The sequence below is a fragment of the Dipodomys spectabilis genome, unplaced genomic scaffold (assembly GCF_019054845.1).
Source record: "Dipodomys spectabilis isolate Male_0828 unplaced genomic scaffold, ASM1905484v1 ptg000080l, whole genome shotgun sequence".
Taxonomy (NCBI): domain Eukaryota; kingdom Metazoa; phylum Chordata; class Mammalia; order Rodentia; family Heteromyidae; genus Dipodomys; species Dipodomys spectabilis.
Window position 1 is genome coordinate 1,117,961 of NW_024870757.1, and position 16,690 is coordinate 1,134,650.

Consider the following 16,690-nt stretch of genomic DNA (forward strand, 5'->3'; position numbering starts at 1 on the left):
TCTGCCGAAGTGCATGGGGCAAGAGACTATGAACAGAACTCTGAAACTGTCGGCAGAAACAGATTCTTTTTTCAAGTTTCTCTACAAGATATTTTGTCACAGCTTGAGCAAAATATCTACACCTACTCTGCGAAACTCAACAGTTTACCTCTAGATTACTTCTGCTTCCTCAAGCATCAATCAGTCAGTCCGTCACTTGTTTGTTCTAGAAATATCCTCTGGATACCATGAGTGTGGTATGGTAGTGAGCAATGACAAAGCATTCATGCTCTCAAGTTCAGCCTGATAAAGAACGCAACACTCAGAAATAACCAAAACAAGCTCCGCACTGGTGGCTCAGGCCTGTAATCCTAGCTACTCAGGAGGCTGAGATCTGAGGACTGCGGTTCAAAGCCAGCCCGGGCAGAAAGTCTGTGAAACTCTTATCTCCAATAAACCACCAGAAAACCGGAAGCAGTGCTTTTGCTCAAGTGGTAGAGCACTCTCCTTGAGTTGAAGAGCTGAGGGACAGTGCTCAGGCCCAGAGTTCAAGCCCCACAACTGACAAAAAAAAAAAAAAAAATAACCCAAACAAATGCACGGTCACTGCTGGCAAGCTGTAGCTTTCCGAGGGCAGCAGCCCTCCTGTCCACCATCCACCACCAGCCCAGGGGGTCTCTAAAGTTCACGTCGGACTGGGCCACTTATTCCCAGAACTCAGGAGACTGATTCTCACTGTTCAGGACAATATTTCCTCATCCTTCAGGTAAACATTCAAATTTTGACAGGAAGTGCAGGTGTGGTGGCACACGTCTGTAGATCTGTCACTCTGTAGTTCAAGCTATGAAGGAGACTGAGGCATGAGGAATGCTTGCACACAGGAATTTGGGGGCAGTGTGGACAATGTAATAAACTTACTCATTAAAAAAAAAAAAAAAAAAATCTAGGCACAGGTTGCTATCTGTGATCCTAGTGACCCCTGGTGGCAGAGATCCGAGACTGCAGTTCAAAGGCAGCCCAGGCAGAAAAAGCCACAAGATTCATTTTTTTTTTGTTGGGCATGAGACTTGAACTTCGGACTTGGGCGCTGTCCCTCAGCTCTTCAGCTCAAGGCTAGCGCTCTACTACTTGAGCCACAGCACCACTTCTGGCTTTTTTCTTTTTTTGCTTATGTGGGGCTGAGGAATCGAACCCAGGACCTCATGCATGCACAGCAAGCGCTCTACCACTGAGCCACCCTCCCAGCCCCAAACTTGAGCTTTTTTTTTTCTTGGTTGGTCGTGGGTCTTGAACTCTGAGCCTGGGCACTGTCCCTCAGCTCTTTCAGCTCAAGGCTAGTGCTCTACCACTTGAGCCATAGCACCACTTCCTTCTGCAAGATTCTCATCTTCAATTAACGACGAAAAAAAGCCAAAATGAAGTTGTGGCTCAAGTCCTTGAACACAAAAGCTCGGGGGCAGTGGCTAAGCCTTGAGTTCAAGCCCTCAGAATGGCTAAATAAAAGATCCTTGTAAGGAACCTCATGTATAGGCCTCATACCCTGTTCACACCTATCCAGACTCATTACCCAGTTTCTCCTCAGTTTCTGCATGCTATACTTTGGTCATTTTCACATTGGACCCTCAGAGGCAGTGCTTCCTTTGCTAGGTACACCCTATCCTGCCTCTTTACCCTGACAAATTCCAGTACCTATCAGCTGTCAGCTACACAAACAGCCTTCAGTGGCTCCACCAGTGAGTCCACCTTTGGTCTCCATTTGCAGTATAACATGTATGTGCATGCATTTGCCACATCCCATCTTCCCCTAGGACCACAGGTTCAGCAAGCCTTATTCTAAGTCCCACCTTAGCTACCACATCCTGTGCAGGCCCTACATACCAAGAGCTAGAGGGCAAATCTGACAGGGATCCCAAGAGGATGAAAAGAAAGGACTGTATCTCCAAGTTTCCATAGAAGGCTTTAGAAAGTTCCTTCAAGAGCTCTAGGTCAAGCCAGGCACCAGTGGCTCATGCCTATAAATCCTAGCTACTCAAGAGGCTGAGATCTGAGGATCCTGGTTCAAAGCCAGCCCGGGCAGGAAAGTCCGTGAGACTCTTATCCCCATTAAACCTCTCAGAACCACAGAAGTGGCCCTGTGGCTCAAGTGGCAGAGCCCCAGCCTCAAGCCACCCCCTCCCCCCAGCTGTGCCACACCTTACCCTCTACCACACTCACCCTCTTCCTACTTGGGCACTGAGACTCCATCCTGGTTCTGAGAAGCCCCCCACTCAACCCATGAGCTGTCCCTCCCCTCACCCTCTTCCTCCTTGGACACTGAGACCATACCTTCCACTAGGACCACTGCTGCTTCGCAGTCCTCTGGGTGCTGTGACTTAACCCACAAGTTTAGCTGTGCAGGCAGAACACCCAGGAACTGCTCCAGCACCAGCATCTCTAGGATCTGCTCCTTGGAATGCAGCTCTGGCTGCAGCCATTGGTGACACAGATCACGAAGCTGAGCAATGGTCTCCTGAGGCCCAGTTGACTTCTCATATTGGTAGTGTCGGAATTTCTGGCGAACGGCTTCAGTGTCAGATGGATGTCTGCCCAGCTGTTGGACTGGACTCTGGCTTCCATTTTCAGTGTAGAGGGCATGAATCTGAGCATTCCGGGGACCAGCCACCGCTTGGTTCAGGGTAAGAACTTCAACAACTTTGATCTTCATCAAGGGATCCTCAGCAGGAAGACCCAACTGAGGTACTTGTGTAGCCCCAGAACATTCTGGTCAAAAATAGAAAAAAAGAGCAACAAGTACAGGAAAGATGCTCAGGATCATTATTTTCCAGGGAAATACAAATTAAAACCAGTGGAAACTTCATTTAGTTATTTTTGGCCAGTCCTGGGGCTTGAACTCAGGGCCTGGGCTCTGTCCCTGAGCATCTTTTGCTCAAGGCTAGTGCTCTACTACTTGAGCCACAGCACCACTTCCGGCCTTTTCTGTTTATGTGGTGCTGAGGAATCAAATCCAGGGGTTCATACATGCTAGGCAAGCACTCTACCACTAAGCCACATTCCCAACTCTCTACATCTCTTAGCAACCTAACAGAAAAATTTTGTGAGGACAATGTACATTTTTCAAATAAATTATGAGGCAGAAGGCTCAAGAAATTACTTGTTGGGGCTGGGAAGGTAGCTCAGTGGTAGAGCACTTGCCTTGCATGCTCAAGGCCCTGGGTTCGATTCCTCAGCACCACATAAGAAAAAAGCCAGAAGTGGTGCTGTGGCTCAAGTGGTAGAGTGCTAGCCTTGGGCTGAAGAGCTGAGGGACAGCGCCCAGGCTCAGAGTTTAGGCCCCATGACCGGACCCCCCCCCCCCAAAAAAAGAAATTACTTGTTGAAGTTATTAGTATTCTAATCATCTGTATAGGGCCAATGTGGGCAGCTTTATACCTTCCATGGGTTTGTTCCACTATTTGCTCATTCATGTACTCAGCATCATTACTGAGCCTCTATACTGTGGCATGAGTTAGAACAGGAAGCAAAGATACAGTAGGGGAGTGAAAGGGTTTCTCATGAGAACTGTCATGGACAGCCCCTCTGAAAGCTAATATAAAAATAAAATTTTATTTATTTTTTATTTTATTTTTTTTTGGGTCCTGTCATGGGGCCTGAACTCTGGGCCTGGGCGCTGTCCCTCAGCTCTTCAGCTCAAGGCTAGCACTCTACCACTTGAGCCACAGTGCCACTTCCGGCTTTTTTCTTTTTGCTTATGTGGTGCTGAGGAATCGAACCCAGGGCCTCAGGCATGCAAGGCAAGCGCTCTACCACTGAGCCACCTTCCCAGCCCTAAAAATAAAAATTTAAAGGTAGAGAAGGGACACATGAGAGAAAAAAAAATTACCTTCCCATTTCTATGTTCTACTGACACAACTGTAGTGGAGCATGCTTATATTTGAATACCTTTTTTTTTTTTGGGTCCGGTCATGGGGCCTGAACTCTGGGCCTGGGTGCTGTCCCTCAGCTCTTCAGCTCAAGGCTAGCTAGTGCTCTACCACTTGAACCACAGTGCCACTTCCGGCTTTTTTCTTTTTGCTTATGTGGTGCTGAGGAATCGAGCCCAGGGCCTCAGGCATGCAAGGCAAGCGCTCTACCACTGAGGCACCTTCCCAGCCCCTTGAATACATTTTTACAAGCTTATAGATTACTACACACATTAAATCACTTTTCCTTTTTCTATAGGATTTTGAAGGAAATCTCTCCTAACCTCAGAAAGCTTATTAGTTTATTTGTTTTCCTTCCTACAGGTAAGGCATTCTAGGGTAAGGCTTTATTATTCATAGTCTGAATGCCAGAAAGGGATCTTGGGATAGAATCAAAATATGCCTAGATCCTAGTGAGCAAATAAAGAGGTGACAAAAGACATAATGCCCTTCAATAAAAGATCAACAAATCCTGCAATCACTCACTAGTTTGAATTCTAGGCAAAATGTTTGATATTTATCCAAGATTGACAGCCCTGCAAAGTTCTCTACAGTATCATCCATCTCAAGAATTCTCATTAACATCCCTTACCCATTTGCATAACCTGGCTTTATCTTCAGAGTTTCTTCTCTGAAGATACATCCTTGACACTTGTTTCTTTATTTGCTCAGTAGTTTTTTTTTTTTTTTTTTGTCGGTCGTGGGGCTTGAACTCTGGGCCTGGGTGCTGTCCCTCAGCTCTTCAGCTCAAGGTGAGCGCTCTACCACTTGAGCTACAGCGCCACTTCCAGTTTTCTAGTGGTTTATTGGAGATAGGAGTCTCACGGTCTTTCCTGCCCGGGCTGGCTTTGAACTGCGGTCCTCAGATCTCAGCCTCCTGAGTAGCTAGGATTACAGGCGTGAGGCACCAGCACCCGGCTTGCTCAGTAGTTTACTGAACTCTTAGGGATTTAGTCATTGTGTTAACAAACGTTGCCGGTGGCTCATACCTGTAATCCTAGCTACTCAGGAGACTGAGATCTGAGTATTGCGGTCTGAAGCCAGCCCAGGCAGCAAAGTCTATGAAACTCTTATCTCCCCAACAAACTACTCAGAAGTGGCACTGTGGCTCAAGTGGTAGAGTGCTAGCCTGAAGCAAAAATGAGTAGGGGACAGTGCCCAGGACCTGAGTTTAACCCCCAGGACCAGCAGAAACAAAACAAAACAAAATCCCGGCAAGGTACAAAACTGAGAAAAGATGCCTGCTCTCGTTCATATTGTTAAAACTTGTTCTAAGTATTCAGGGGGGACAATATAACAAACTAAAAAGGTTGAATCTTGCTTTATTACATCCATATATTTATAGAGTTTATATTCTAAATATCTGGTTGAAAAAGGGCAATTTCATTTTTATTATTGGTGGAACTTTTCCAATAATTTTCCTCATATTTCAATAAGGTGGGAGTTCAAGTTGATCTGTCTTCAGATTTCATGGAAAGAATCATTGCCAATATGAGTCCTCTGATACACAGAATGAGGACTCCTACTGAAAGTTTTCCCCCTCCTTTTCACAGGGGTCCTCCCCAGTAAGTTCCACAATATTTCAAGCTGTCGTTAATGTAATTTGCATTACTTCTGTGATGTTAGGTAAGAGCTGGAGACCAAATCATTTCCAGAAATTGCATTCTCTGGTTTCAAAGCTCTCAGATATAACTATTTGGTGTAGGAATGTTTCCAAATTAAATAGTACTAGATTTTCTTGTATATAATACAAAATTTCATTAAAAATTAACAACGAATTAGGTCAAAAACATTTTCTGCTACAGTAATCTATTTGATGTGAGTTCTCAGATACTGAAAAACTTGTGGAAAAGAGTTCTATCTAGGTCTTTAGAGATTAATATCCTAACATGATACTTATTTAGTTAAGGAAGTCTCAGCTGAGCTGCAATTGAGCTTTCACACTAACCACATTTTTTCTACTTTGTTCTTTGAACAATTATCTTTTTTTGGCACAAGGTTAACATTCTACTGCTTGAGCCACAACTCTACTTTCAGGTATTTTTTGGGGATTGATTAGAGATACAAGTCTCACAGTCTTTCCTGCCCAGGCAACCTTTGAACTGCAATCCTCAGATTTCAGTCTCTTCGGTAGCATGAAGCACCATGCTCATGCTGAATTATGTCATGTGTAAAACAACTGAACTTTTCATACCCTACATTTTCCATGTATTTCCCTCTAAAACTACATAAAAGATAAGAGCTAGAGTAGCATTTGCTTCTTTCTAAAAACAAAAACAACTCTCCCCAAACCCTCCTTATAGATGTAGAAATACGGTTGACAAAAAGGCCTACCTTTTATTCAATCCCAGTTTTATTAAGGTAGTGCACCGAAAGACCACTTTAGGAGATAGGCCTAAACTCACATTTCTTTTTTTTTTTTTTTGGTCCGGTCGTGGGGACTGAACTCTGGGCCTGTGTGCTGTCCCTCAGCTCTTCAGCTCAAGGCTAGCACTCTACCACTTGAGCCACAGCGCTACTTCCAGCTTTTTTCTTTTTGCTTATGTGGTGCTGAGGAATCGAACCCAGGGCCTCAGGCATGCAAGGCAAGCACTCTACCACTGAGCCACCTTCCCAGCCCCTAAACTCACATTTCTAAGTAATATCTGGACCTGCTTCTGAGGTTCTAACAGATGCATACAAGTAGTTTTATAAGCGTTTTAGGATGTTTCTATGGACCCAAGACATTTATATTTCATTATCTGAATAAGTAATGACAAGTAACAATTAAGGTAAGTCAAGGAAAGGAAGTCAAACTAAAGAGTACTAAGGAATCATTGTATGACTGGTTTAAGTTTTTGTTTAAAATTATTTCCACATTAAAAATCAAAACCAAAAAACAAAGCCGGGTACTGGTGGCTCACACTCAGGAGGCTGAGATCTGAAGATCACAGTTCAAAGCCAGCCCGGGCAGGAAACCTCGTGAGACTCTTATCTCCAATAAACCACTAGAAAACTGGAAGTGGTCCTGTGGTTCAAGTGGTAGAGCACTCGCCTTGAGCAGAAGAGCGCATGGACAGAGCCCAAGCCCAGAGTAAGCCCCATAACCGACAAAACAAACAAAGAAAAAAACACCCAAATTTCCACTCTGTAAACAATCTTCTTAGCAGAGCACAGGTGGCTCACACCTGTAATCCTAACTACTTAGGAAGCTGAGATCGGAAGATTGCAGTTCAAAGCCAGCCTGGGCAGGAAAGTCTAAGAGACTCTTATCTCCAATTAACCACCAGAAAACCAGATGTGGCTTTATGGCTCAAGTAGATCACTAGCCTTTAGCTGAAGAGTTCAGGGACAACACCCAGGCCCAGAGTTCAAGCCCACAACCAACGAAAACAAAAAATAAAATAAAAAATAATTAGGTCACTGACACACAGAAAAGAGATTCATAGCTGGGTGCTGGTTGCTTATACCTGTAATCCTAGCTACTCAGGAGGGTGAGATGTGAGGATTGCAGTTCAAATCCAGCCTGGGCAGGGAAGTCTGGGCGACTTTTTTTCTTTTATTTTCTTGCCAATCCTGGGGCTTGAACTCAGGGCCTGGGCACTGTCCCTGAGCTTCTTTATCAATCAACCACTTGAGCCACAATGCCACTTCTGGCTTTTTCTGTTTATGTGGTACTGAGGAATTGAACCCAGAGTTTCATGAATGCTAGGTGAACACTCTACACATTCCCACCCCTCTGTGAGACTCTTATCTCTAATTAATCAACAAAAGCTGGAGGTGGTGCTGTGGCTCAAAGTGGTAAGAGTGCTAGCCTTGAGCAAAAGAGCTCAGGGACAAAGCCCAGACCCTAAGTTCAAGCCCCACAAAAGACTAAAAAAAAAAAAAAAATCATGGGGCCGGATGCCAGTGGCTCACACCTGTAATCCTAGCTACTCAGGAGGCTGAGATCTGAGGAGTGTGGTTCAAAGCCAACCTGGGCAGGAAAGTTTGTGAAACTCTTATCTCCAATAAGCCACCAGAAAACTGGAAGTGGCAGTGTGGCTCAAGCGGTAGAGTGCTTGCCTTGAGCTGAAGAGCTGAGGGATAGCGCCCAAGCCCAGAGTTCAAGCCCCACCACCGACCAAAAAAAAAAAAAAAAAAAATCATGGGATTAGAGATATAGCTCTGTTTGGAATGCCCAAGTAGGATACTCTATAGAACTCTTATCTTCCATTAACTACCAAGAAGCCAGAAGTAGAGCAGTGCCAGTGTTATAACACAACCCTTGAGCAAACAAAATTAGGCCCAGAGTTCAAGCCCCAGGACTCGTACAAAACCAAACCAACCAACCAAACAAACAAAAAACCCATGACATGAAATAAGAGAAATACAGCACAGTGATCATTAAAACCTAGAAACTTGCCAAGTTAAATCAGATCAGACATTCACTCTTTATATGCACAGCATTATGTTCCAGAATTTGTGATGCAACTAACATGATGTCTATGTCTATCCAAAGGAAGTAAGCTATTAATATAACTTCCTCCTATTTTTTTTTTTTTTGGGTCCAGTCATGGGGTCTGAACTCTGGGCCTGGGTGCTGTCCCTTAGCTCTTCAGCTCAAGGCTATCACTCTACCACTTGAGCCACAGCGTCACTTCCAGCTTTATTTTTCTTCTGCTTATGTGGTGCTGAGGAATCGAACCCAGGGCCTCAGGCATGCAAGGCAAGCGCTCTACCACTGAGCCACCTTCTCAGCCCCAACTTCCTCCTATTGTATACTTGCAGGTAGCTTTGTATCAGAAAATGTAATGAAAACTTAATAAATAAATGAAAATGAAAACTTATAAATAAGAAACTTATGTGCATATTAGGTTCTGCTGGAACAACAGTACAAGAATAAGACATAATCAATCAGATCAGATAACAGCAATAATGTAAGCCCAATCAAGTATAATTTACATTCTTAGGATTTTTTCTCAACTAATGGATGGTAAGTCTGCTGGAGCTTGGGATGAGTAAGGACATTTAAGAATTTTATAATTACAAAGGATACTAACGTTTATCTAAAGCTGTAAGTACAATAATGTGTTTCTTAGAGAGGATAAAACATAAAGTACAAAGGAGAATCCAGAAAGAGTTCTGCACAATATAGCGTATGACCATAGTTTACTCCACACAGAGATGGTGCTTCCAATGAGCAGAGGAAGAAGTAGTCAAAATATGGTATGGAAAGAAATTGTGCTGTACCATATACAAGAGGAAACGCTAAACAAATAGAGCTTAATGAAGAAATATAAAAATGCTCAAATATGTGAAAGCATTAGGACAATGTGTCTACACAATTATAAACCTGTAACAAAATTAAAAAGAGGAGATGGGGAGCTACAGCTCCGTGATTCCATACAGTATACCATGTATAACCCTAAGCATCAACAACAAATAAATGAATAAAAACAACCTTAAAAATTATTTATTTATTTTATTTATTTTTTTGGGGTCCGGTCGTGGGGTCTGATCTCTGGGCCTGGGCACTGTCCCTCAGTTCTTCAGCTCAAGGCTAGCACTCTACCACTTGAGCCACAGCGCCACTTCCGGCTTTTTTCTTTTTGCTTATGTGGTGTTGAGGAGTCTAACTCAGGACCTCAGACATGCAAGGCAAGCGCTCTACCACTGAGCCACCTTCCCAGCCCCACAACCTTAAAAATTAAAAAAAAAAAGTCCTCAAACTATAAAACTGTATTGTAAAAAAAGGTAGTCTGGAGGACTGTGGTTCACATTTGTAATCCTATTCAGGAGACTGAGATCTGCATCTCCAAGTAACCAGCAAAAAGCTGTATGTGGAACTGTGACTCAAGTGGTAGAGCACTAGCTTTGAGTAAAAAAATGCTCAGGGACAGTGCCCAGGCCCTGAGTTCAGGCCCCAAGACCAACAAAACGAACAAACAATAACAATAAAAAAAAAAAAAACACCAGAAATACTACAAATATCTAGAGGTATAATCAAGTGGTAGAATACTTTACCATCCAGTATGAGGATTGGGTTCAATCTTCTGTCACAAAAAGACATGGTTTGATTTGTTAGTCATGAGAAAAATCTGAACCAAGTAACATACTTTTCTGGTAAGAAAAATCCCATCAATCTCCAAATCTTAAAAAGGCCATTATAGAGCTGAGATGTGGCTCAGTAGCAAAGCACTTGCCTAGCAAACACAACATTCTGGGATTGATCCCCTAGTACTAAAAAAAAAAAAAAAAAGACAAAAACAAAAACTAGGTTTTTGTTTTTTAAAGCCGGGTGCTGGTGGTTCATGTCTGTAATCCTAGCTACTTAAGAGGCTGAGATCTGAGGATCTCAGTTCAAAGCCAGCCCAGGCAGGAAAGTCTATGAGACTCATATCTCCAATTACTCACCAAAAAAGCCTGAAGTACAGCTGTGGTTCAAGTGGTAAAACCCTAGCCTTGAACATAAAGAGCCCCGAGAACTCTTTGCTGCTATCATATAATTAGTTTACATTTTCTTTGATCCTATGTTTCTATTTCTACAAATTCAATCTACAGAAAAATTAACCTGTATGTACAGAAAAATGTCTACAAGGAATGCATTTGTATTTCTTGCTTTGTACTATCTTGAATATTCATCAAGATAGGAAAAGCCAAATGTGGACAACACCAAAATATGAATAGGAATTGTATAAACTTGTTTCTATTGAGTATAATATCATTAAAATGTGAGTATGCCAGGTGGCTCATGCTGATAATCTTCCTCAGGGAGTTGAGACCTGGAGAATCATGATCCAAAAATAGCACAGGAAAAGTTCCCAGACTCCATTTCCAATTAACTAGTAAAATATGGGACTAGAGACATGACTCAAGTGGTAAAACACCAGAAAACAAGTCAGAGTACAAGGTCTTGACTTTAAGCCCCAGAACCAACATGAACACACAGATTGAATACATATTGATACAGACAGACTGACGGACAGACAGACACACACACACACACACAAATCTATAGTAAAAAGTCTAGCTGGAGACAGCAGTTACAAGTGATCACACAAGGAGAATGAAGTAGACAATGAGTAGAATGAGTAAGGGAATCTTTTGTTGTTTTTTGTCCTGGGGCCTGAACTCTAGGGCTGGGCGCTGTCCCTCAGCACTTCGGCTCAAGGCTAGCACTCTACCACTTGAGCAACAGCACCACTTGCAGCTTTTTCTGCTTATGTGGTGCTGAGGAATCAAACCCAGGGCCTCAGGCATGCAAGGCAAGCGTTCTACCACTGAGCCACCTTCCCAGCCCTGGGCTTTTATTTTATTTTTTGCCAGGTCTGGGGCTTGAACTCAGGGCCTGGGCACTGTCTGAGCTTCTTTTGCTCAAGGTTAGCATTCTTACCACTTGAGCCACAGTGCCACTTCTGATTTTTTCTGTGTATGCAGTACTGAGGAATGGAACCCAGGGCTTCATGCATGGTAGGCAAGCACTCTATCAATAAGCTGCATTCCCAGCCCTGGGTTCACTTTCAACCAAGCTTGACATCCTGGCTAAGGGCAGGGGAAAACTTGAAGCTTATTCATACCAAAGCATTAGACTTGGGTTCTCTTACATTTGACCTCTTTTCTAAGATACCAGTCTTTGATTAGCTAGTTGGCTCATTCCCTGTGGGAACTCCCATAGGCCTGGTTCTCACCTGGAAAGGTGTCTTGAAGAATCTCTCTTTCCACTGTCCAGCAGTCTTCTGCTTTCTCTAACTGTATTATCACATCTGGCTTGGAAAGATGAAGTTCTGCTCAAGGGAAAAGAGACAGGGCTTGGGGAGTCTGTGCTTGAACAAAATGCTACCCTCCTGCAATACACTCTATTCCTACCATTTCTCTGCTGGAACTTAACATGACTTGGGGCCCAAGGCAGTGATATCCACCAAACACATCCCTTTTGTCCTATTTGTTGAGTTCCTTTGCCAGCTGAGGAGCCTAAGGGAGGTGGGGCCAGTTTTGTCCAGCAAGATACAGGGGAAGATCTTAATTAGGAAGCTTATTGGGAAAACTTTGGCTTTCTTGGCACATGTGATCCTTGTGAATGGCTATGGATGTTACCTCGTTTGTTTCTGCCTTGAACCCAGGCATGAAGTTTGGAGCCACAGCCATAGAACAACTAGCCAAAAGATGAAAGGTACAAAAGAACCATAGAAATGGACAGAATCTGGACCTTTGATGAAACTGGTAAACTGCTGGACACTACTAACACATCCTCTGCAATTGTTACAAAGTATTCACTACTGCAGGTACAATCAATCCTGATGCACCTCCCCCAACTCCCCCAGTACTTAAGAGACACTGAGTTAGGGATTGGGTGAAACTTCAGAGTCATACCAAGAAGCTGCCTTTTTTCCTATGCATACAAAGAAGAGGACTCCCAAGCTCTTAATACTTCCAATCTAATCCCAGCAGCCCGCACCTAAGCAGACACACTTCAGAGGCACCACAAATAATGATACAAAGCACAGACTTGTTTTCTTTTTTGAGACAGGATCTCATAATGTAGCCCAAGTTGGCCTGAAACTTCTGCCTCCAGCTTCTCAGTGCTGAGATTATAGGCAGGCACCACCACGCCCAGCCAAAGCATTTGACATTTAGAGTGGCCTTACCCACTGAGACCAGGTTTCTGTAGTTTTCCAGCATCACTTCCCTGTATAAGGACTTCTGTGGGATGTCCAGCAGTCCCTTCTCTTCCAGGGTAAAAGTCAGTGCTATATCTTCAAAGGTCACTGGTTCCTAAAACCCACAGGATCCTGTTCAGCAAGGGCAGATCCTCCTCCATGGTAACAGGAAGAGAAAGGAGACTGGCCAAGATGACCTGAAAGGGTTCTACCTGTCTCACCTTGTGTTATTTGTTTGAAATCCTGAATAAATCCATGCCTGGACCTATTCAGGACACAGTGAGGACAAGTGAGACATCTCCTCTACCAAATATTGTTTATTTGTAGCGAGGCACCTCTGAGAACATTTTTGATCCTTGCTACTCAGGGGGCTGAGCCGTGAGGATCGAGTTTGAAGCCAGCCCAGGCTAATCTCCAATTAACCAGGTCTGGTGATTACTACTCTGAGATTGGTATGAATGCCATTTTTGGGTGCCGGCTTCTGCCTGTCCCTGAGGTTTTTTGCTCAAGGCTAGCACTCTACCACTTGAAGCCACAGCTCCACTTCTGGCCTTTTGGTGGTTCATTGGAAACAAAAGTCTCACACTTTCCTTCCTGGCCTGGCTTTGAACACTGATCCTCAGATTTCAGCCTCCCGGGCAGCTAGAATTACAGGTACGAGCCATAAGCGCCTAGCTTCCTTTAGTGTCAACAGGTGGTTAAGAGCTCTCAGAATCCTCCACCATTTGGCTTCTTTTCTAAACACTCACTAGGAAATCGAAGCAGTTTCCCCGTAACAGCCGACCCCCTCCCCGCAGAAGTGCTCCGAGAAACGGGGGCATTTCAGAGACTGTAGGGAAGTGGCGCTGTGGCTCAAGTGGTAGTGCTCTAGCCTTGAGCAAAAGGGCTCAGGGATGGCGCCTAGGCCCCGAGTTCAAACCCCGCAACCGACAAAAAATAAAAATTAGAGACCGTAGTTGTTCCCCCACCACGTGCATCCTCAGGGGCTGGGAGTGTTAGTCACTACTCACATTGGACCAGGATGGCGAGCGCCTGAAAGCCATACTCCCCTCTGCGTCTCCCTCGTGAGTGGGCAGAGTTCTGAGAAAACAAAAGTCGGAGGGGGCAGGAAGGCGCTTGAGGGGGACGCCGAGGTTCCCGGACTCCGCCCCGTCCATCCTCCGCCCCGGAGCTGGGGCACCGGTGAATCCTCGCCCCACACTCCACGCCCAGAGGACCGGGTCCCCTCACCCGGCCGAGGCCGCCCCGACCCGGGAGGCGGGCTGCCGCCCAGCCGGCTCCACCCCGGCTGCGAGCCGCGGCCCTCGGGATCCCGGTCCAGGACCACAGACAGCTCTCCTCCAGCTCCGCAGCGGACAGATAGGTAAGGGCGACTCCCGCCACCGAGCTGACGGGACAGAAGCAGAGGAGATGCCCAGCCCGAGGCGGGAGCCACTTTTTAAAAGCAGCACTCACCAGGCGCGCACCCCGCAATGGCGCCAAAGGGCCCCGCGGTGAGGTGCGTCAGAGCGCCGGCCCGGACTACAACTCCCAGAGGCCCCCGCGGCGGCCGCACCTAGGCGGCGACAATCGGTTTTGCGGAAAGGACGCTTGTCGGGGCCCCACAGAACACGGGAGGTCTCTAGCAGAGGACACTACACTACGGGGGTCCCAGCGTCTCCGTGAACGGCGACCCAGCCTGGCCAGACTCGTTAACACCCAACAAGGGTGGCCAAGAGGAGGCGGACCGGAAGTCGGAGTCGAGGGAGGCTAGGCCCGGAAGTGCCGAGTAGTTTCGCGGCTAGGCGGCTGGCGGGGCTGATCTCGTCCTCGCGAGAGGCCTGGAAGTGCCGCACTGCCGCTGGGCTCGGCGCCTACCGGTGCTGACCTCGTCCTCGCGCGCGGCCTGGAAGTGCGGGGCGGCCGGCTGGGTTGACTGCCGGACGCGGGGCCCACGCAGGTGGAGGAAGACCGGGTGTGTCAGTGCCCCGGGTCCTTCCTCGCTGGCCCTCTGCAGAGAGCCGTGGCTGGGCGGCCGACACGTCTGCTCGCCTTCCTGAGGCTGGACGAGTGGGCGAGCCCAGTGGCCCCGTGAGCGGAACCCGAAGTCCGCCTTCGGGGAGGTGGGGCGGGCCGGAAGTGCGCCTGGCGGGTCCACGCACAGTCCTCGCTTCTTGTGGGGAGCAGAGGAAGGCCCCCAGAAAGCCAGAGCTAGTCCTGGGGAGCTCCGGCCTGTGTGTCCCCTGACGGCCCGCAGGGCAGAGGCCTAGGCAGCATGCTAAACAATAGCTCGCTTAGACTTGGAAGTCTCACTCCGTGTATTCCGACGCTTCACCTGGAACTCGCACCAGTACCGAACTCCTAGGCCTAATTCTAGTAAGCGTGTCGTCCACCCAGGGGAGCTCACGTGGCGGTCACCTGGCTTTGAGGTCCGGGGCATCCGCCGAGGGCGTCCTCCGTGTTGTTTCGAGTCGCTGGAAGGAGAGGCGGCCGCCTTGCTGGCTGGATGCCAAGGCGGGTTGGTGGACGTGGAGTCATCGCGGCCTCGGGGTCTCTCTGCTGGCCTGCATTTCTATATGCTTTAGGCTGGGCCTTTCATTTCTGGCCATATCCGATGATCAGGGCTGCCTTAGTGGCAGCTTCGCTTCTGTCTGGTAATCGACAAGGGCGGTGCTGGCTTGCCTCTGGCTGAGTCTGGTTATCTGGTGGGCTGGATGCCTTGGTGATGGCTCTGTAGGCTCCCTGGGTGCGCCCTTATCTGTATTCCATAGCTCTAACTCTAACATTTTACAGCTTAATACTTCATACTATTTCACAGCACACATGCTCAATGCATTCCTATTCAATAACCTACCATATGGGTATTTAATAGCACACTATGCCCATGGTATAACCCCTGCTTTCACTATATATGATGTTGGTATGTGTGGAGGGGAAGGAAAAAAACCGTTAAAACAGGGAGACAGGAGGACCCATCACAACAATGAGATGTACAAGTCGTTATGTCGAAAAACGAACTTTACAACTTTGGTGGGGGGATTTGGGGGGAGGATGGGAAGGGGAAACAAAGGAGGTTACAATGCTTGATAAGAAATGTACTCATTACCTTGCCCATGTAATTGTAACCCCTCTGTACAGTATTTTCACAATAAAAAAACGTTTATAAAAAAAATAGCACACTATGTCAGTACCTAATAACAGTGTCAATATTCAGTAACAAACTACGACAGTATTCCATCATACTCACTACATCTAGACACAGTGTCTTTCCCCCAGGGCTTTGAACAATTTGCTCCAGAGAAGTGGCCTGCCCATATCCAGGAAGGACAAACACTGGCCAGAACCTGGTGTGTTTGTGCTCAGCTTTTTTGACAGTCCCAGGACAACAAAATACTGTGTTCGGGGAATATTTTGTCTCCCTTGGGTGGCAGGCCCTAGTATGGTCTTGTTCCTCCGTGGGTTCCAGGTACTTAAGAGAATCTTCAGCTTCAGACCCACTGACCAGACCCTAAGAGCCTGGTATACTCTGCTCTCCTTTGGAGTTTCCAGGTAAACTCAGCAACGTTTTATCTCCCTGGGGTCTCTGGTTCATTGTTTGCTAAACTGGTTTCAGTGTTGATCTTTATGGAATGGTAGAAAGGATCTGTTCAGAATACCCATTGTTCATCTCAATTTTTGTTCCAATTAGATAGAAAGTATTAATTTTGCATATTAGTATTCAGAGCTTATGCAGATATCTTATTCTGAGAGTATATCCTTGATGTTTAAAATTTATTATAGATAGAATACTATTTCTCTTCCTTTTTCATATAAACCATGTAAAATCCCAATCTTGTTTTTTTGTATGTGAGTAGAGAGTTAATTACATCAACTCAAGCTTGAAGAGCTTTCCCATCTCAAGCCATCCTGGAACCAATAAAAACTTGATATTGGGGCTGGGAAGGTGGCACAGTGGTAGAGTGCTTGCCTTAGTTTGATTCCTCAGCACCACATAAACAGAAAAAGCCGGAAGTGGTGCTGTGGCTCAAGTGAAAGTGCTAGCCTTGAGGTGAAGAGCTGAGGGACAGCGCCCAGGCCCAGAGTTCTAGCCCCAGGACCGACCCACAAAAACAAAAAGAACTTGGAGTTGTGGCATATATCTTTATTAAGAACTAT

General features: G+C 46.1%; 1 protein-coding gene across 2 annotated transcripts in view; it reads right to left on the bottom strand.

Moving 5' to 3' along the window:
- The window catches only part of Znf274 (zinc finger protein 274), a 28,243-nt gene extending 13,973 nt beyond the window's left edge, over positions 1-14,270 (bottom strand). For both annotated transcript variants that reach the window (XR_006147903.1, XM_042683279.1), the window contains exons 1-5: positions 14,012-14,270; positions 13,567-13,636; positions 12,545-12,671; positions 11,588-11,683; positions 2,305-2,739 (exon numbers count right to left, since the gene is read on the bottom strand). Coding sequence is in view for 1 of the 2 variants with exons in the window: in XM_042683279.1 (XP_042539213.1) it covers positions 2,305-2,739; positions 11,588-11,683; positions 12,545-12,671; positions 13,567-13,599 (691 nt within the window). In the remaining variant the exon portion in view is untranslated. The remainder of the gene's footprint in view (positions 1-2,304; positions 2,740-11,587; positions 11,684-12,544; positions 12,672-13,566; positions 13,637-14,011) is intronic.
- Positions 14,271-16,690: the final 2,420 nt, after the last annotated feature.